Below are 22988 nucleotides of genomic sequence, written 5' to 3' on the forward strand. Positions count from 1 at the left end.
AAATATTCATATTTTTTAAAGGTCTGTGAAACCAAATGAAATCAATGAATAGGTCACTGGGAAGAGAGAAGTCTGGATATTAATAGAACTGGCTTTGTATAAAACAAGGATGGAAGACAAACAGAAAAGTGAGGTTAAAGGAAAAAGGCTTTTATATTTGGGTAGGTAAACAGATGAGTTCTTGACCAAAGGAAGGATGATGTACCATAGAGCAAATACATTTAAAGGAGGGTCCTCTGCCTGCGTCCTTCAAAGCCTGCACACGTATCTGACAGCTTTGAAACATATAAAGCCTTATTCCATAGTAATGTGTGAAGGTAAGACAAGAGGTTTCTGAGTGGAGACCCTTTTTCTTTTAAGCTGTTTAGCCAACAGAGTTTAAAGTACAGCCACAATTTAGGGGCACCTGGGTGGCTCAGTCAGTTAAGCATCTGACTCTTGATTTCGACTCAGGTCATGATCTCCGGCTCGTGAGATCCAGCCCTGCACTGGGCTCCACTCTCAGCGTGGAGTCCGCTTGAGATCCCCCCCCACCCCGCCCGCCGCCCCTGCTCAGCCCATCCCTCCACGCCTGAACGCTCTAATAAACAAAATCCTTAAAAATAAAGTACGGCCACAATTTAAAGATGCCAAAGAGCAGAACTAGATAAAAGTTTTGCTAGTGATTTCTCATTCCTTCTAGCAGGTAATCTGCATTACCTAAAGAGTTCAACAGAAGCCTTATTCATTGGCCATGTTTTATTTATCCTTTTCTTTGAACAGGATAACCAAAGATACAGACAGTATTCAATAAAATAAAATAGATGAAACAAATTCTAAGAGACTGCAATGCCACATGCTACATTTAACCTAATTTTATTCATGCTTGCCTTGGGATGGGGAACAGATCATTCAGTAAAAACATACAGTAAAAACAAAATATGTCTTATCATGTACAACTTTTAAACTACAATAATGATGTACCTTAATTACTTCCATGCACACAAGTCTAACATTACAGTTTGTTTGTTTTTTTAAAAAATAAACACAGTTAAGACTTCTAGGAGCATTTTATAATAAAGTAATTCCTAATGTTTCTTTGTAGATAGATCAAGCACCTCCAAAATACAAATTCCTATACACAGTGAGCGCCTTACTTAAAATGAATACTTAAGTAAATTAAGTACGTGGACAGCCTTAGGATGAGCTGACATTATATATTCAGCTAAGTAGGCAACAAACCATAGTGCCAAATGGAAAAAGTGTATTTGCAAATAAATTTCAAAAACTAAGTTAACTTTTTATAATTAAATACAGAAAATATACTGATTTGCTAAAATAAATAAGATGTGATGTAGTAACACTTCACTATAAAGAAGGCATACCAGAACATTTATAAACGGTGCGTGAATCTTATTAAGAATAGTTTACTACAATAAACGCTGGCTAAATAGAAGTGCATACGTGAAGCACTATGGGTGGTCTATGTTTTGCCACATACTTTTGTTACCTTGAGGTAGATAACACATGTGTACCAAATTCGGCATTCATTTTCAGTTGCTGCTGGTATCATGTGTTTTAAGAAATGTGTACAGTATGAAAAACTTGAAAATACTCATGAATGAAAAATGTTTTAGGAAAAAAATAGATATTTTCATGCAATTATGTACAGTCTCACTGTGTAAATTTCAAGGCAAGATTTTTGTTTCCTGTAAAACAGATCATTGTTCTATGAGAGAATGTTTTTTACTTGTCTTAGTGCATTTCTTTTGTCACCTCCTGCATTGCATTATTTTGCTCTATTCTTTATTTTTGTGTGCAAACGACATGCCAGTTAAAATGAAAACCATCTCACATGTAGAAAAAAAGTCTGGATTTTAAAAACCAAGAACTAATAAAATCCTTTCTAAATGACACCATATGATTCAAGTAAAAAAATGACTGAAACACTAGTAATAAAAAAGACCAAACACATTTCATGAAGAATACAAAGAGAAATGTCTGCTGAGTGTTTTAGTTCAGATGTTTCAGAATGCTGCTGTATGTCTTATGAGGAATCTGAGGGGAAGATTTCATAGCAGAAGGTGTTAAGGTGGCCTGTATTGACTTCAATGGGGACCCAACTGGACTATGAAACTGTGGGATGCCTATGGATTCAAGCTGCTTGTTAAAGAGGAACTCCCCACTGTTGTTCAGAAACCCTTCCTCATTCCCTCTCTCCCCAAGCTTCCCATCCTCTACCGGCTCAGTTTCTAGCATTTCGGTATCTTCTTTCCTGCTAAAGAACTTGTCCAAGTAACTGGTGTAAGTGTTTTCCTTCTCAATTTGTTCATCCTTCCTTACCTCACAACAAAACTGATTTATGAGAAAACAGTCCTCTCCACCACCCACCAACTGGCTATCCCAAGAAGACTGGTACAAGGCTTCTAACTGAGCCAAATTTGCCATTCCTTTTTCCTGTTTTTCTCGGCTTACTGACTTTGATATCAAACTTTTCAATTCTAGTTGGGACACGGAGCTATTCAAGTCATTTAATTTATCAACAACATCAGCAGGCTCATGTTGTGAACTCAGCTGAATAGTTCCTGCAATAAAGGAATCAAAGTCAAATCCCTGATTCTTTTCCCTTTCTTTTTCAGCCAGTTGCTGTGATGCTTCCTCTAGAGCTATCTGGGCTTTAACCAATCCATTCCTCTCACATTTTGACTTGCCTTTCTTATCAGACTTTTCTTTGCTTTGTTCTTTCCAATTGGAAAGATCTATAATAAGCTTGGGTTCATAATAATGGTTAACTTCACTCTCTCTCCAAACTAAGTTATCTAAATATGATGATGACCTTGTTTTGTAGTTACAAGTATGGCTACACTCCAGATCACAATATTTGTTTTCATGATGATCTGGGTACTGCCAACAAGGATCAGTAGAATAATTGGTATCGAAAGCGGGATCCTCCAAATACTTTTCACGATCTCCATCCAAATATTTTCGAGGATCAACTTGTACTTCTTCTTCATCAGTGACATCAGACAGAGCTCTCGGGTCAAGCTGAACTTCGTCAATATCAAAGTTGTTATGTATAGGCCAATCATGCTCTGAAAACTGACAATCATGGTACCTGAAAAAATTAATGCATTAATGTTAGTCCAGATGTAGGATTTCATTTTCAAATTCATTTGAGTGCCTTTTAAGTGAAAGCACTCTGCAAAGTGTATGCAGAGACAATAGGAGTGTAACTCTTAACTTTAACGGATAGGTAAGATCTGTTACTACATAAAGTAATAGTCAATTTTGGTAATTACCAATGAAACTGAATTACAGTAAAATTCTGAGTCCTCCATTCTTAAATTTAAGACCAAATATCATTTCACACTTATTCAGTCTTTTCTCTATTCTTTTTTTTTTTTTTTTAAAGATTTTATTTATTTTTTCGACAGAGATAGAGATAGCCAGCAAGAGAGGGAACACAAGCAGGGGGAGTGGGAGAGGGAGAAGCAGGCTCATAGCGGAGGAGCCTGATGTGGGGCTCGATCCCACAACTCCAGGATCACGCCCTGAGCCGAAGGCAGATGCTTAACCGCTGTGCCACCCAGGTGCCCCAGTCTTTTCTCTATTCTATTTTTCATTCACCTTCAAAGACAACTGGAGATAAACAACGGAGTGGCTGCCATGTCAACAATTCAATTCCAACAGTTTTATACAGAGAAAAAATACTTTGTGGCCACAAAATAGCTACCTCTAATCTCAATCAGGTCTCTTACAGATTTTCACTCTCCTGGTAACAAGTTAGACTAGAACAGAGGAAGGCTTACTGGAATTCATCACAAATAGAGAAAAAAAAAAACCTCTCCATGTACATGTACTACTGAATGTGGTATCCTCTTATCGACATCACAGCAAGGTAGCCATTCCATGCCCAAATAGAGGCAGGCTCACAGACACACTCTCTCTCTCTCTCTCTCTCTCTCTCTCTCTCTCACACACACACACACACACACACACACAGTTGGGGAATGGGGAGGAGGGATTAGAAAAGAGATTGGAAGACATTTGAGTATGTATGAAAGAACTGTACGTAGACAGTAGAAACGTTCATGTGGACCAACAGGTCACTGCCAGATGTGTAAACATACAAATACCCCAACATTTTAGGAGGGAAAAAATGCAATGACTAAACAAACTAATTTTAACTACTTCTGTAATTATTATTAAATACTGTTCTTTTAAACACAGAGATACATGAAATTTTAAAGTTTTAAGACTGTCATTAGTGACTCTGACACCTGGCTAAATATCAAAATTACCTGAAGATTTTAAGTAATATTGATTCATGGGGTGCCTAGGTGGCTTAGTGAGTTGAAGCTTCAGACTCCTGGTTTCAGCTCAGCTCATGATCCTGGGGTTGTGAGATCAAGCCCCAGGTGGGGCTATGCACTCAGAGCAGAGTCTGCTTGATAGATTCTTTCTCCCACTCCCTCCCCCTCTGCAGCTCCCCAAGTTCATGCTGTCTAAACAAAATCTTTAAAAATAATATTGATTATTATATGCTATGATCCTACTTTGAAGCAAAATTATATTTAAATTTCCCCGGGAATTTAGAAATGCTAAAAGAAAGCTGAGGGAAAAAATCTTTAACTAAAATGCATAATGTTATCCACTTTGATATTTTATACTGTTCAAAATAGAAGAGTCTCTTATACTGAACCCATGTTCAAGCAGCCCAAGTTACTCTGCGTCATTAGGAAAACATTTGAATAGCATATACCGTGAATCAAAATAATTTCTATCCTAAGATGCAAGAGATTTTATGTAAAAATTTGAGACATTACGGAGATACCTATTTGGATAAGGTTCAGTCTTGTCACCCAAAATCTTAAAAAAAAAATCTGTGACATTTATAAAAGCAATAGCTTAAAATGGTTCAGATTTCCAACCTTCAACCCTCATGTTTAAAGGACCTTATATTTGTTAACAACTAAACATGCCTTAATGGCTTTGAAAATGTTTCAAAGTGAATTTACATTTTCCCATTATGTATATCCTAACCAGTAACTACTAAGTATTTAAATTATATAAATGTTATTCAAAGATATTAATAAGTTTAGCAGAAACCCAAAGAGACTACTACTAAATTTTTAAGACATCTACACTGTCTTGTTCTACATAATTTAAAATAAAACTCACTGCATTATGGTTTATTGAAAATACAATAAATGGGCCACAATCATACAAAAGTCAGTACTCCGCATTGTGAAAATACAATAAACGATATTTTTCTAACTTAGGATCACTTTACCTTTCCCAGTTATAAATATGACTATGAGTTTCATCCATAAGCAGAATATCATCAACTTCATCTTCAATATGAAAAGGATGACTTGAAATTGGCTCATCCATTGGAAAAGAATATATGCTCATGTAAGGATGGGAAAGCGCTTCTTCTGCAGTCAACCGATCCATTGGGCTAAATGTCAAAATTTGTTCCAGGAAATCCAGTGCTGCAAAAGAAAGGGATAAAACACCTTAACTGTACTGGAGGTCGACCAACCAATGAAGGAAAAAAAGAGATTATATAATTAAAAGGTAAATTCAAGTTTATCAGACAAATAAAACTAATTTACTTAATTTACAGATTAAAAAGAAAAGAACGAACAATGAGACTGAAGAAGAGAAATTAGGGAGTCGATCCCCTTTGCAATTGCACCCCAATCCATAAGATACCTAGGAATAAATCTAACCAACCAAAGAGGCAAAGAATCTGTACTCAGAAACTACAGAATACTCATGAAAGAAACTGAAGAAGACATAAAGAAATGGAAAAACATTCCATACTCCTGGACTGGAAGAATATTGTTAAAATGCTTATGCTACCTAGAGCAATCTACGCATTTAACGCAATCTCTATCAAAATACCATCAACTTTTTTCACAGAAATGCAACAAATAATCCTAAAATTTGTATGGAACCAGAAAAGACTCTGATTAGCCAGAGGAATGTTGAAGAAGAAAAGCAAAGCTGGTGGCATCACAATTCCGGACTTCAAGCTCTATTACAAAGCTGTAATCATAGAGACAGTACGGTACTGGCACAAAAACAGACACATAGATCAATGGAACAGAACAGAGAGCCCAGAAATGGACCCTCAACTCTATGGTCAACTAATCTTCAACAAAGCAGGAAAGAATATCCAATGGAAAAAAGAGTCTCTTCAACAAATGGTGTTGGGAAACTTCGACAGCCACATGCGGAAGAATAAAACTGGACCATTTCCTTACACCGTACACAAAAATAGACTCAAAATGGATGAAAGACCTAAATGTGAGATACGAATCTATCAAAATCCTTGAGGAGAACACAGGCAGCAACCTCTTGAACCTCAGCTGCGGCAACTTCCTCCTAGACACATAGCCAAAGGCAAGGGAAGCAAGGGCAAAAATGAACTACTGGTACTTCATCAAGATAAAAAGCTTTTGCACAGCAAAGGAAACAGTCAACAAAACCAAAAGACAATGGACAGAATGGGAGAAGATATTTGCAAACCACATATCAGATAAAGGGCAAGCGCTACTATCCAAAATCTATAAAGAACTTATCAAACTTAACACCCAAGGAACAAATAATCCAATCAAGAAATGGGCAGAAGACATGAACAGACACTTCCTCAAAGAAGACATCCAAATGGCCAAAAGACACATGAAAAAGTGCTCAACATCACTCAGCATCACGGAAATACAAATCAAAACCACAATGAGATACCACCTCACACAGCCATCAAAAAAATGAAATCTTGCCATTTGCAACAACGTGGATAGAACTAGAGGGTATTATGCTAAGCAAAATAAGTCAATCGGGAAAAGACAATTATCATATGATCTCACTGATATGTGGAATTTGAGAAACAAGGCAGAGGATCACAGGGAAAGAGAGGAAAAAATGAAACAAGACAAAACCAGACAGGGAGACAAACCATGAGAGACTCTTAATCTCAGGAAACAAACTGAGGGTTGCTGGATTGGAGGAGGGTGGGAGGGATGGGCTGGCTGAGTGATGGACATTGGGAAGGTTATGCGTTATGGTGAGCGCTGTGAACTGTGTAAGACTGATGAATCACAGACCTGTACCCCTGAAACAAATAATACATTATATGTTAAGAAAACAAAATATATATATATATAAATAAATAAATAAAATCATGTATTTACATTAAAAAAAAAAAGACACTCAGTAAACACAGTAAATATGTGAAATGTACCCCCATCTCATACTATGGTCAGTTACAAAGAAAAAGAATATATTAAGTTGAACCATATGAAACTTCTATTTTTATCAGTCAAAAATGGTCAAATAACAGCAATTTCATATGGTTCAACCTAATACTATATAGGTCATAATCTCACCTCTCCTACTCACTAGCTTAAATGAATTACTTACTAGTAGTAAAGGGCTAGACAGGTTGAACTTGCTGAACTTCGGTTTTTTCATGTATAAAATGGAAACAGAGACAGATATAAGGTATAAAAATTAAATGTAAAACATAGTGTCTAGTGCTTAATAAAAAATCCTTTCCCCTTTCCTTCCCTTAGCTCACTGACTAGCTATTGTACTAATTTGTTGATCTGTTTCACATCAATCACACTCCAACATAACACACAAATTCACTTGATCACTTTAGGGCTTTGGAAGAGCTACCTGCCACACACTCAATTCTTTCCACTAACTTAGCTCATAAGCTCCTAACCCATCCTGAACCACACCTGGCACCAGCCTGAAGGTTGCCCTTATACCACCACACACTTGTGTATCAATCCTCAACTGTGAATCATTTCCCCAATCTACTTTCCCTGTTCCTAGTCATACAGTACTAATGAAAGCTCAATGCACAAACCACACACACACACACACACACCTACCTCACTACAAATTTATATTACAGAACTGCAATTTGGCCTTTGCTATTCTATTGCTCAGCAATGTTCTACACTATCTCTTTATGTTCTCAATCTTTATCATATCTAAACCCACTTCATATTTACCTTAATCCCTACTTCTTCACTATGACCTGTCATACATCCTCTTATTCTTACCTCTGTCTCAAAGGAAAAGACAGTCCTCTCTAAAACTAAGCTGTACTCTAGAAAGGACACTATTCTCAATTCCTAATTTCTCACTAATGTAAACAACAGATTTTTTTATAGCCCTTTATATTTTACAAAGTGCTTTCATATACATTATCTCATTCAATCCTCAAATCATTCCAATAACGACTGACGAAACCTAAGGCTCATTGCTACTCATCATGCCCTTCAGGGGCCCAGGGCTGAGGCCTCTTCCTCTCCTCGCCTTTAACCCCCTCCTATTATATTACCCTAATCTAGAAAGTCATTTCACAATACATCAAGCTATTCTTGGTTCTCTTGCAAAAGAGTCCATCTTAATTAGTCCAGGTCCTTGTGTCTCAAGGCAAGAGAGACTCTAAGGCACAGAGTTATAAAGGGCTGACCCAGCACAATCACCATTCTCAGAGGGAAGGGAAATATATATCCAACTACGCAAGAGGAATATACTCTAAAATCCCAAGCATTTGGGAACTGTAGACAGCAGGAAGATGTAAGAAAGAAATTAGCCCCAAGCTGAGCTCCCAAGTGCATGCAGTATATGCATATGTAGACTATTTCCATAATTGCAGAAAGTTCTATTGGACAGCACTGCTCTAAAGGAAATCAATCTATTTGCTATGATGGTGCTGAAGTATGCTAAGATACAGAAATACATGGTAAACTACAGCAAAAGGGAGGATGAGAGGTAAGTATGGAGGAAAATGAAAAAGGATATTTCATGTAAAGACGGAAGACCACTAGGGTTCCTAATCATCTTAATGTGTTAATTCATAAGTACTTCATATTGTTTTGTTTTTTTCCCTCTAAAGATCATGAACATGTGAGAAAAGAACATGTATTATTCTTCCTAAGTCCCCATTGCCTCAGAATATGTTCTGCCCAAAAGTGAAACTCCAACATTAATCAAGAAGAAACTGGTATGGAACATATCTACATAGTAAATCTCTAGTCTCAGGAACTTTAAAAACTCTGCATTACACTTCTATGTGAGCATAGCTCTGCCACTTATGAATACCAAGGATCTTTGCCTGATGGTTAATTAACCCATTATCAAAGATACATTTAATGCATTATGAATAATTCCAGCCATCAGCCAAATATTCAAATTGGTTCGCAGCTAAGACATGATCCCAACCCTAATGAGGGTAGGGAAAAAGAAGATTCAAATTTGACTAGACTGTAAATGCTTCGACAGCAATGTCCTACATTACTAGCTTGCCTCTTTTGAAGACATAGCAACAGCAACAATGACTCCAAAGGCAATCAAGGTTATTCCTGACGCTCAACCTGGCTGAGCAGGGCCATACCTGCAGAGGGTTTTATATACCTGTAGCAGGGGGTGCCTGGATGGCTCAGTCGGTGTGAGCATCCGATTCCTGATTTCGGCTTGGGTCATGATCTTGGGGTCATGGGATCGAGCCCTGTGTGTCAGGCTCCACGCTCAGCAAAGAGTCTGCTTCTCCCTTTCTCTCTACCCTCCCCCCTGCTCACATGCACACACACTCTCTCTTTCAAATAAATAAATAAATTTAAAAAAATAAGACACACGCTCTGCTCCCCGCCCCACTTCTGAATTCTGACCTAAAGAGCTCCCACAGAGGATTCTGAGGCACAATCAAATGCTATGTGACTACTGTTCAGTTATGAACATGGATGTCATGTGACAGTGGCTCCAAGGTCAGGAGCAAGATAACCAGCACTGGAAACTGATTGTGAAGATAGACTTGAAGTCCGGTTAGGAATGTAGAACTACTGAAAAGGAAGCCTGAAAAACTTGCTGAAATTAAATACAGCTGCTTCCTTTTTACTCAGGCATTTACTACATGAGTTTTAAGCACATTTGAGAAAAACAAAAAATGTCTTTATGATTTTGCCATCCCGTGCCTATTTCTCAAAACACTCGCCACTTCACTTAGGTATTTTTAAGTAGGCTCCACGCCCAGCATGGAGCCTAACGTGAAGGCTTGACCAACCCTGAGATCAAGACCTGGGCTGAGATCAAGAGTCAGACACTTAACTGACTAAGCCACCAAGGTGCCCCCAAACACTTGCAATTTTAAAACACTTTGATGTGGACGCCTGGGTGGTTCAGTTGGTTAAGCGACTGCCTTCAGCTCAGGTCATGATCCTGGAGTCCCAGGAAGTCTGCTTCTCCGCTGACCCTTCCCCCCTCACATGCTCTCTCTCTCAAATAAATAAATAAAATCTTTTTAAAAAACACAACAAAAACACTTTGATACACAATAACCTGAACCACATATAATGATCAGAGTGGGTATTATGAATAAGGGATACATAATTCAGACAAACTTCAAGACAGTTAGAAAACTATATATCCCTAACTTGTTGATTCATCAAAGAACTACACAATCCTGACATTGATGCATCTTAATATAATTCTTAAAGATATAAGACACAATCAACTTTTAAGAAAGATGTTCCTCATGTCTAACTCTCTTCCTTAAAAAAATGTTATCCTGGGGTGCCTGGCTGGCTCAGTCGGTAGAGCATGCACCTCCTAATCTCAGGGTTGTGAGTTCAAGCCCCCACACTGGGTAGCGAGATTACTTAAAACTAAAATCCTAAAAAGAAAAAAAAATTATCTCATTACAGGTAACTACTACAAGAGTTAAAGACTTTTGTGTATTATTTATAGCAACAAATCCTAAAGACATATCACTCTGAGACATGAAATTATTTGCTTTAGTGGTCAACAAAGTTTTGATTCTCTCCAAGTTTCTATTCCTTTCAAGCTTGCACAAACTCTCGCATTTAGCACCTAATATTCCTAACACAAAATCTGCAAACTCTTATGTAATGTGTTTGCTCATACAGAGCTCTGCTCTTTTCTCCATCTCTTCCTTGCCCTGAAGCCTTTGCTTTCACCAACTCCATTTACTCTTTCATCTCTAGATCACACTCATATTCATATCCACACTTACTTAAAATATAACCCTCAGAAAACTCCATTTTAGCTTAGTGAGGGACAGTGACTCCAGATGGTCGCCTATGGTAGATGAGATCAGAGGTGTAAGCTGAAAAAGTAGATGCAGTTAGAACCAGGAGAGGAATACACTTTACGGAACCTGAAAAATCATTCAGAGGAACAAAGAAACAGATTCCAGCCTAAGAGCCAGTGTCTAAAGACTATTTGGGATACACAGACCCTGCTTGTGTGCGCTGCGCACGCACACACACACACACGCCCATCCACCCCATTACATGATGGTAACAATACCTTCTCGACTAATTCCTGGAAGCAGCTGAGTTAAAGGTTTGTGTGGCTCAGTCATGTCATTTCTAATGTAAACTGGAATTACGCTGAGAAGCTCCTGACGGTCTTCCTCGTGTACGACAGGAATAGATTCTAAAATCAGCTGCATCTGTTCAAGTTCATGTGCACCTGAGATTAAATACACATCAAATACAATATAAACAAACACATTTCTCAATGTTTACTTACTGGCAACAAACATTCTAAAGCTATAGGAAACTAAAATACTGCAATGACCACTGGGAGGAAAAGATTAACTGACTTCTTAACCATCAGGTTTCTTTGCTTTGAATATCATTGATCTTCAAAAAGTGTATCTATGTCTGCTCACTGACATATTTACTTCTGGCTGCTTTGTTTCCATAAGAAACTGACCCTTTAAGGTTTAGCCTATCAAAAAGTGAAAAAAGCAATGCATTGGGATTCAAGAGACATGGATTCTAGTCTTGGCTATACCACTAATTAACTAGCCAGTTACCTCTGGGAATACTTAGCATGGTAATGACTTCATTTCATCTTCAGTAAAATGGAGGGTTGGACTAGATTTGCACTACAAAAAGTTTTATAGTTGTGGGTTAGGCTCAGATAGCATTTCAGGACCACCGTTAAAGAAATAAATAATAGGGGGAACTTTAAAAGCTAAATGGTGACTAAAAATTCATTTGCTTTTCCACGGATTTCTAGAATCCATTCAACCTCTAAATTTTTCTTGAGTACCTACTATAAGCAAGCACTTTAAAATACAACTGTGAAGCGAAAGAGACCAAGTCCCTGCCTTCATGGAGCTTACGATCTAGTGGAAGAAGACAGATAATACTCTGTCAATATTTATGTCAAATGGTGACTAATGCTATGAAGAAAAACAGAGTAAGCAGGGAGGATAAAGAGCACTTTATGGAAAGAACTGCTAATTAATACAAGATGACCAAGGAAGGCCTCAGTGAGAAGCTGAAAACTGAGGACGCTGGGGGAACACACCATGCATTCATATGGAGGAAGGGAGTTTGAGGAAGATGGGAAAAGGCACAAAGGCTCAGAGCAGAGTGGGCTTGGTGTGTCTAAGAAACAGCATGTAGGTTAAGTGTAGCTGAAATAGAGTGGCTGGGGTGGGGGGTATTAGAAGATGAAGTAGTACCAGAACACAAAGGTTTGCTTTACCCTGAATTTGATAGGGAGATATTACAGAGCTTCAAGCAGAACAATGGCATGTTCTAATTTATGTTTTCGGAGAACTCCTATGGCTGCTACGTGGTAACCAGGCTACAGAGAGCAAATATTAAAGCAGAAAAGGCAGTTAAATCCTGCATTAGACCAGGAGAAACGTAATGGTTGACTGAACTGTGGGGAGGTGGGCGGTGATAGAGATAATAACAAGCAGTTGGATTCTGAATATATTTCAAAGGAAGAGCCCAAAGAATCTGCACTGACAGAAGTGTACGATGAAGCCAAGATTTCTGCCTCAGCAACTAAAAAGTGGATCTGGTTTACTAACATGAGGAAGACAGCAGAAAAAGAAAATATGAGGGAGAAATATCAGGAGTTCAGTTTCCGATAGGTTAAATTTGAGATGCTATTAGACATCTTAATCCGCGCCTTTTACTGCTCTGTTCATTTGGAGCCTATACCTAATAAACAGATCGCCCTCATGCTGCTTTTACTGAATGGTTCACAAATCTACCAATAAAGCAGAAGGGAACTAAAACTGGATCTTTCAAATCATTTCACAAACAATTCCCATTAACTGTTTAAAGTTTACATGGGTTTAAGATCAAAATTATGTTATTTAAATGTGTTTCTTAAACCAATTATTTTTATTGCTATACTTGAACAATTCTGAATATGCTGAACATTTAAAAATAGATTACCTTCGTATAATTAATACAGCAGTTAAGCTTTGACCCCATTTCAAATGACTTAGAGCATGATCTAACAATTTTAAATAAATTAGTTTTCCTGATAAAATATTATTGTGGTAGCATTAAAGTATGTCCACAAATTTGGGTGCCTGGCTGGCTCATCCAGTAGAGCCTGTGATTCTTGATCTCTGGATCATGAGTTCAAGCCCTACGTGTGGTGCTGGGCGTGGAACCTCCTTAAATAAATAAAAATAAAATAAATGTGGGGTGCCTGACTGACTCAGTCAGTAGAGCATGCGACTCTTGATCTCAGGGTGGTGAGTTCAAGTCCCAAGTTGGGTGTGGACCCTACTTAAAAAAAAAAAAATGTCCATAAATTCTTTGGTCCTCTTCCCTTCAAAAAGTAGAATCCAATTCTCCTCCCCTTGAATAAAGCTGAAATGACTATGTCACATTTAAGTCTAGGACACAAAAAGGTATGTTGCATTTAGGGTCAAAACAATTCAATGGAGAAAGAATAATCTTTTCAACAAATGGTGCTTGGACTACTAGGTACCCACATGCAAAAGAATCAAGCTGAAGCCCTACCTCACACCATAAACAAAAATTAGCTCAAAATGGATCACAGACCTAATTTAAAAGTATTAAGTTCTCAGGGGGTCAGGCAATAATTTTATAGGTATGACACCAAAAGCTAAGTGACAAAAGAAAAAAAAATAGATAAATTGGACTTCATCAGAATTTAAAAAGCTTTTGTGCTTCAAAAGACACCAACAAGAAAGTATAAAGATAACCCACAGAATGGGAGAAAATACATTCAAATCATTAAGTGACTAGTATCCATAATATGTAAAGAACTCTTATACCTCAATTGTAAAACACAAACAACCCAATTTAAAAATAGGCAATGGATCTGGATTTCTCCAAAAAAGATAGACAAATTTCCAATGTTCGACATTATTAGTCATCAGAGAAATGCAAATCAAAACCACGAGGTACTACTTCATATTCAAAAAGACAACTATAAGATAGACTACACTTTAAATAATTGTTGGTGAGAATGTGGAGAAATCGGAAGCCTCATACAGGACTGGTGAGAATGTAAAGTGTTACGAGTACTTTGGAAAATGGTCTGGCATTTCTTCAAAAATAGTTAAAGAGTTATCATATGACACAGTAATTCCATTCTTAAGTGTATACACACCCAACAGAATGGAAAACATACATCTACACAAAAACTGTACCCTTATGTACATATAGTAGCATCATTAATAACCAAAAAGAACAAAAAAACCCAAATTTCCATAAACTGATGAATGAATAAACAAAGCATGACATATACACAGAGTGGAATTATTTGGCCATAAAAAGATGACGAACTGATACATGTTATAACATGGATGAACCTCCAAAATATTATGCTAAGTGAAAGAGGCCAGTCATAAGACCACAAGTTATATGATTTATTTATATGCAAGTCCAGAACAGGCACATCTATAGAGACATAAAGTAGATTAGTGTTTGCCAGGAGCTGGAAGAAGGGGGAAATGCGAAGTGAATGCTAATGGTTACAGGGTATCTTCTGGGGGAGGGGAACAAAAATGTTCTAAAATTAGATGGCTATACAATCCTGTGAAGATACTAAAAAATACTCAACTGTACACTTCAAATGGGTGAACTGTCGGCATTTGAATTACATATTGATAGGACTTTTTTTTTTAAAAAAGATAAAGCAGCTTTCTCCTTGCTCTCTTTGAGAGAGCATTATGGGGAAAGCCAGCTACAATATTGTGAAGACACTCAAGCAATCCTATAGAGAAGCCTGCATGGTGATAAACTGAGGCCTCCTGCTAACAGCGATGTGAGTAAGCTATCTAGAAATGGAAAAAAAGGGCGGGCAAGGTGGGGGGGTAGGTGCCTGGGTGGTTCAATAGGTTAAGCATGTGCCTTCGGCTCAGATCATGATCTCAGGGTCCTGGTATCGAGCCCCATGTTAGGCTCCCTGCTTGATGGGGAGCCTTTTGCTCCCTCTGCCCCTGCTGCTTGTGCTTGCTCACTCCCTCTGTCAAATAAATAAATAAAATCTTAAAAAAAAAAAATCTATCTAGAAGTAGATCTTTCCTGCCCCAGTAAAGCCTTCAGATCAGTGTAGGCCCTTGACTACAACATCTTGACTAAGCAAATCTGAGCGAGAACCACCTAGCTAAGTCACCTCCCAATTCCTGACCCATACAAACGTGGAGATAACAAATGTTTATTGTTTAAGCCAGTGTGCTTTGATGTAGTTGGTCATGAAGCAACAAGTAATACAAAAATTATTTTATATGTTGGAAGGTACCTGAATATATCAGGAATATAACCTCCAATTACACTACTGTTCCTAGGGAAAAAATTCAATCCACTCAACCGTTTAGTTTCCAGGTATTTTCTCAAAGTCTGGTAAATTGAAATTTAATTACTAATCACACATCACAGAAGAAATTTCAGATAAATTTAGGGGGGAAACTACAAAAGATTAGTTAATGTTATGTAAGCTGAGCGGTGCACAAAGTATCAGCATTACAAAAAATTTAAGTGCATTTATGCATACCATCCTTTTTTCAATAATGCTCTCCTATGCACCCTTATCTTTCTTTTATTAATCCTACTTTTGTAAGCAGACCCTGCTCCATTCCCTTTCTTCTGCTCTTAGCACAATCTAGAAGTGGTGGGAGGGCCACACTAAGATTGGTTAGAGAGGAAAAACAGTAATGTCAAAAGAGAGAAAAAGACCTAAATCACCATCATGTCACTGCTCTAACTAAAAAATCTTTCAGTACCCTACTATTTCCTAGTTCTCCAAATGGAAATTCCTCTGCCTACTTTCTAAGTATTCTGGCCCTATTTTAACTAGTCATAAATGTGTTCATTATTTGACACCTTGCTTTCATCCAACTTTTCTCACTAATTTATGCACATACATGATTTCTTTCATTAAACTTTTCTCACTGATTCAGGCTCATACTCTCATTTATATAATACCATTTTTTTCCCTCTCTCTTCCTCCCACCAAAATTCTGCACTATTCCTATATAGTGAAAAATCTTTTGACTTTACGCCTTTTGTTCTAGACATCACTGATGAAGGCTCTAAGTCTGCAGCTCTTATAATCTGTACTTAATAATTTTATACAAACTCATACTTTGCTTTACAACACCTGATGTTTTTCATGGGTTATTCCCTCCTTCCCATCTTGACTAAATTCTCTCTCTCACACTTTTGTGGACTCCCTCATAGCACCAAACTCAGCAAAAAATCACTTGTTTGGCAGTTTCTGAAAGATCACAGCAGTCAGGCAACAAGGTACGGCAGTTCAGGCAACAGGGATGATAGGGGACAAAGAATTACTGCATTTTCAGTGACAGCTAAAAATTTTCACAAGGAGTGACTGACAGCATTATGCAATTCAGGTATCATTTAACACAGATTACCAACAAGCATTGTGAATCTACAAAATATAAAATTATGTTTAAGAAACAAGATAAATACAAAAGAACACTAGAATTCTGACTAAATTTGTTGAGTGAACAATTCAGTGAATATATTAGTAAGTTTAAAAAATTTTTTAAATATTAAAACACCATTTATTCATTTTAATATCACAGACTACAATAAACTGTGTTAAATCTTATATACGTCTTGCTTCATAGACACATGCAAAATTATTCGAGGTAATTTTTTTCCATATATTTTATAAAATTTCTAACCTGCAAAGAGGGTTTTACCAGTCAGCATTTCAGCAAAGATGCAGCCTGCAGCCCACATATCAATGGCTTTAGTATAATTATTAGGAGAAAGTAAAAGACGTGGAGACCTGTACCATTTAGTAACCAATCCTTCAGAAAGATGACCCTGAAAAAGAAACAAAAACATACTTTAAATTTTTACTTTAGCTGTAGAACAGTACATAAAACTTGATTCATTAAAGAATCACTGATGTTAAAAAAAAAAAGAAAAGGAATTGTGAAATCCTAAAACAGTACTGTTCATTTCTATGTCATTTTCAAGGCTCTTGTACTTTTCAGGCTGAACGGAGGTTAAACTCCCCCTGGGATATAGCATCTATAAGATGAGGTTCACATGAAGTCTGCTGACCAAAATAAACCATAAGAATTTAGTGCTGATTCTATGTCACACATTCAAAACATGTTTCAGAAGAGGAGCTATTTTTCACTTCAAGTCTTAAGCTACTTAAGGAGCAGGGATGTTTTAAATCAATGAAGGACAGGTAAAGAAGAGCACCTGAGGTGTTACTTACAAACCAATGTCAACCTCCTGACAACCCAGGAGACCCAGCTCTACTACATATTCCATTCCTAATCTATTTTACTACTTTGCATTTATAAAGCATTTAACAAAAACAGTTATACGTAAAAAAAAAAAAAAAAAAAAAAACCAAAAACCAAACAAACAAACAAACAAAAAAACAGTTATACGTGTATGACCTTACTTGATCCTTAAAACAACTCTGAAAAATTATGAAAGTAGATAGTAACTCCATTTTAGAGGGGTGGTAACATTCATAGACTAGGGAATCTGCTTAAGGTCATATAGCTTAATTGCATGCAGAAATGGAACTCAATTTTAGATAGTTTAACTCTTAGTTCAGTGTTCTATCCACAATACTTTACTGTTACCCATAAAAAAGATGTGGTAGTCATTTTAATACTAAATTTCTATATTCAAATTTTTAAAAAATTAAGTTATACTTAATGTGACATGATACACGTGAATGAAAAGATTTGCTTGTTTGTTTAGACATGTGCTATGGGAAGCCAAGCAAGCAGGGAGTTCCTAGAGGTTCTTTACAACCAAAGGAGCTCCACTTTAATATTTTAAACATCAGGGTCCCACAGACAATTTCATCTGAAAACTAAAAGACCAAAGTTCAGCTCAGGTTACTATGAATCCTTTTAGCTATTCTTACTGACATTTTATCTTTATGCAAATTTAGATACTGAACAAAATTAATTTTGCCTAAACAAGGCCTAACAGAATAGTAGAGACTCAGGGACAAAAGATCTAGAAGTTGACACAGAAGCCCTTCTTACCTTCAGATAGGACCACAATTCTGCCCTAAACACATAAGAATATATCCCCCTTCTAAATAAGGGAGAGGTTCAGTTATAACAAATAACCACACACTTCTAGGAATTTGTATGTAATTAGGATCGCACTCCAATTTCCTTTTATAAACAGATGGAGATTCTGAATGAAAGCAAATCTGTATCAGAAAAAAAGATACTATGCAAAGTTTAATACAATTAACGACAAAAATCTGTCACAATATACTAAGAAGATACAAGTACCTATTCCTTCCTGATGATGTCCATCAGTTAAGAGGGGTGTCTCAGCTAGCTTTCCACATACCTTATGGGAATAATGGGGATCCATGATCCGTGCAAGACCAAAGTCACCAATCTTCAGCACCAAGTCTTCAGTATTAATGAAAAGATTAGCTGGTTTGAGATCTCTGTGCAGTACATTTGCAGAGTGAATATATTTGAGCCCACGTAGCAGCTGATACATGAAAAGCCTGGCATGCTCTTCCAGTAACGGGCCCTGCTCCAGCACATTAGCCAAGTCTGTCTCCATGTACTCCTGAACAATGTAGACACTGTTCAGTTCGGTAAGAGAGCCCACATCGTCTGTTAACTGGCTTCCACTAGGACCAAGAATTTCAAACACTTTCACAATGTTATCATGGTCAAGTCTTCTAATAATTTTGATTTCACGTAGCGCATGTTTGACACTCTGGGGATCAGTAAGGACAATTTTCTTGATGGCTACTCTTTTGTCACAGTCATTGTCTACAGCAGAAAAAACCAAGCCATTGCCTCCACAACCCAATGGTTTTAAGTCCATATACCTAGAGCCCAGATCAAAACCATGAATGTTCATGAGACTTTCAAATTTCTCTGCCATTTTGAAACCGTTACTATTGCCTTTTCCTTTCGAATTGTTGAACTTGTGTAAACAAGGAAGAAAACTGACATCAAAAGGAAAGATCTTTCAAAAAAGGAAAAGAAAAATAATTTTGCTTCCACAGCAAGATGATTTCTTGATGTTCATTGCAAATGCCAACCAGGCCCGTTGAGTTCCCCTTAGATTTAAAGCTCAAAAGGCTCTACTCATATTGAGAATTAAAAAGATTGCAGTACTCATAGTTCAAGAAAGGGGCAGCAACTCTGCAGACATTTAAAGAAAACACTCAAGAAACTCAAACGGAATGAAATGACATACTATGCACTCAGATTTACTGTGCTAAACGATTTAACATTTAACAAAAATGTGAATAAATATGCACACAACAGGCTTCTATGAACATTCTCCTCACAGTGCAGATACATTCAGTGTTGGACTGGTCCTGAGCAGCATCATTCTAAGGTGCTGGTAAGCACTATTTCCGTTTTGCCTCTTTTCTTCCTTTGTTGCTGTGTATTTCAACAGGAAGCCCTGGTGGCTGTTGGTTAACAGAAGATGTCTTTTGTTAGTGATCAGGTGGCTCCAGCTCACCACAATCACAATCAAAGCTACCGTCCATCTTACTCTGATAAAACCTGGAGGATGAGAAAAAAGAAGGAAGGGTCACCGCCGCAGGAAATACTAAACACTCTTCAACTTTGTAAAATAACCACGAATTGGGCATTTAGCTATAAACAAACTGGTACATTTAACTTATTTATTTATAGTTACTAAATGGAAAGATGACCCTCGATCAAAAACAGCTATCCATGTTGTAAGCAATTCACATGTACTGGGCTCAGACTCTAGATCCCACCACATTAGATCCTCTATAATATTTACGGTCATTGGGTTGTATCATTTCTTAAATGCCAACGAGCAAAGGAAGGAAGGTTCACAGTATTTTTACAGAACTCCTTAGAATTTTTTGAGGAGTACAACATTAGTACCATTTCTCTTAAAAAACTATATGAGCCTGAAAAGCGTTAGTTCCTTAAAGAACGTGTTTACTTATTAACTACACCGATCAACACTCAATGAACAAAAAATCAGTACAAATAAGAAATCCGCAGAGTACACTCTTCAACTTACAGAACAGTGAACTCGAACGGTGACTAAATCAATGAAAAGGTGTCTACCTTCACTGATAATCAGAAAAATTAAACTACCTCAAGAAGATAACATTTCAGATTAGAAAAACATTTTTAAGAGTCTGTTATTATCAAGTCTGAGGAGGAATGTGGAAAAACAAGAACTTTCATACAATTCTGGTGAGTTTAAATTAGTAAAGAATGTCAGAGAGCAATTTGGAATAAATACATACATAAGTAAGTAGCATACTATGACTTGGCTATTTTTCTGCAAAAAAAACACTCCCTAGAGAAATACTTGCAAATGAACATAAAAATGCCCACTTTTTTTTTATAATGGCAAAATATTAAAAACAGCCTAAACATTCAACAAGTTGAGAATAAATGAGTTATATTCAGAGCGGACTATTATATATAGTAAAATGAACAGAGAGGGTTGAAATCACCATACACTAAATTTAAAAAGCAAATTGCAGATAGAAATGTACATGCTGAAACCACTTCAGGTTTATAAGCATGTACAATGTTACTTTATGAGTGCATATATGTGGCAAAAGTATTAAAAACATATGGCTGTAAGTACCAAATTCATGATAACCATTACTTTGAGGAATGAGGGAAGAGATTACCATCAGGGTGGGATTACACAGTATGCTCCAACTACATCTTTAATGTGTTATTTCTTTAAAAAAAATGTGTGGAAGTATGACAAGTTATTAGAATCTTATAGAGCTCAGAGATATGTATATGAAGAACTCAAATCATAGTGGGGGAAGACAGGCTGACAAATAAGCAAAACACAGATCAGATGGCAGTAAGTGAGGTAAAAAAATAAAAGAGAAAGAGGCCAGGGAGAGTGGTTAGGGAATGCCTCTAGTAAGGTGGTACTGGGAGCAAAGCTCTAAAGTGGGTGGGCCTTCGGGGTGCTCTGTGGGAGTAACTGCTGCAGACAGAGGGGCCAGTACACAAAAGTCAAAGGATGAGTATGTGTCTCATGTCTAAGAAACAACTAGGTGGCCAATGCAGTAGCTCATTCAAGTGTAGAGGCCTATAAGCAAGTAATACAGCCTAAACCTTAAATGGAAAGGCTTCTTGCTGCTTTTTTTTTTTTAATTTTTTTTAATTTCTTTATTCAACAGAGATAGAGACAGCCAGCGAGAGAGGGAACACAAGCAGGGGGAGTGGGGAGAGGAAGAAGCAGGCTCATAGAGGAAGAGCTTGATGTGGGGCTCGATCCCACAACACCAGGATCACGCCCTGAGCCGAAGGCAGATGCTTAACCGCCGTGCCACCCAGGTGCCCCTGCTGCTGCTTTTTGATCTAAAAGCTGGTATAGGGATGCCTGGGTGGCACAGCGGTTAAGCGTCTGCCTTCGGCTCAGGGCGTGATCCCGGCGTTGTGGGATCGAGCCCCACATCAGGCTCCTCCGCTATGAGCCTGCTTCTTCCTCTCCCACTCCCCCTGCTTGTGTTCCCTCTCTCGCTGGCTGTCTCTATCTCTATCGAAAAAATAAATAAAATCTTTAAAAAAAAAATAAAAGCTGGTATAGGTGTACATACAGTGTTATTTTCCGATTGGTTCTGAAGAAATTGGAAGTGGGACAGATACAATATTCATTTATTCAAAGGGCTAATCATTTAAAGGCAATGAGAAACTGTATCAATACATGAAATAAAGCAGACCGTTCTGAACCTGAATTATGCGACAACTTTCAATCACCTTCAGATGTGGCTTAAAAGAACTGCTAGGACTCTCAAACACATCAGCTGTTTCACAGGGGTGAAGCTTTTATACAACAGGGAATCTGCCTTTTCCTCCCTGCTACATATGCCCACATAACTCCATGTGGAAATACAAGAATCTGAAAAATACAAGGTAACAGCTACTTGCCACAATCTGAGCAAATCTTCAAGAAATCCACATACATTACAACTGTGTGAAAGAGAAACTGATTAAGTCAGAGACTGAGTAGATAATGACCCTTAAGGCAACAGCTTTTTATTTTTTTATTTTTTTAAAGATTTTATTTATTTATTTGACAGAGAGAGAGACAGCCATAGAGAGGGAACACAAGCAGGGGGAGTGGGAGAGGAAGAAGCAGGCTCCCAGCGGAGGAGCCTGATGTGGGGCTCGATGCCATAATGCCGGGATCATGCCCTGAGCCGAAGGAAGACGCTAAACGACTGAGCCACCCAGGCGCCCCGGCAACAGCTTTTTAAAAAGATATATGAGAGAGAGAAAGTACGCATGCAGGCACGCACAAGAGAGGGAAAGTGGGGAGGGACAGAAGGAGAGAATCCCAACCCAACTCCCCTCCTAAGCGCAGAGCCTGAAGCTGGACGCTGGGGGCTAATCTCACAACCCTGAGATCATGACCGGAGCCAAAATCAAGAGTCGAACGCTTAACCAACTGAGCCACCCAGGCACCCCAGCAACATCTTTATTTAATAAAAATGGATATTTACTATTGCTGAGTTCTTTTAATAAATATGAGCACTTCTTGTATCTGTTTAATGATGTAAAGGACAATAGCACAACAGCGTTCTTTGTTTTACTCTAACAGAGAGAGTTTCTTCTGTTTGCAAGTTTTTGTCTGCTTCTCAGAAATCAAGGGGGAAAAAAACAAGCACACTCCTAAAAATTCTGTATTTTGTCAGTCTGTATAAAACAT

The 22988-nt window shown here is 37.6% G+C and overlaps 1 protein-coding gene across 7 annotated transcripts in view; it reads right to left on the reverse strand.

Moving 5' to 3' along the window:
* Window positions 1–839: 839 nt before the first annotated feature.
* MAPK6 (mitogen-activated protein kinase 6) overlaps window positions 840–22988 on the reverse strand; it is a 50464-nt gene continuing 28315 nt past the window's right edge. For 6 of the 7 annotated variants that reach the window (XM_019804452.2, XM_034660969.1, XM_034660970.1 and 3 more), the window contains 5 exons: window positions 18633–19822; window positions 16970–17114; window positions 11332–11496; window positions 5273–5474; window positions 1993–3094 (listed from right to left, as the gene is read on the reverse strand). In XM_019804452.2, coding sequence (XP_019660011.1) covers window positions 1993–3094; window positions 5273–5474; window positions 11332–11496; window positions 16970–17114; window positions 18633–19187 — 2169 coding nt within the window. In that variant the 5' untranslated portion in view covers window positions 19188–19822. Of the gene's footprint in view, window positions 3095–5272; window positions 5475–11331; window positions 11497–16969; window positions 17115–18632; window positions 19823–22988 lie in introns of all 7 variants that reach the window. The other variant, XM_002923840.4, reaches the window with a different exon arrangement.

This window comes from Ailuropoda melanoleuca, chromosome 5, assembly GCF_002007445.2.
Source record: "Ailuropoda melanoleuca isolate Jingjing chromosome 5, ASM200744v2, whole genome shotgun sequence".
Taxonomy (NCBI): Eukaryota; Metazoa; Chordata; class Mammalia; order Carnivora; family Ursidae; genus Ailuropoda; species Ailuropoda melanoleuca.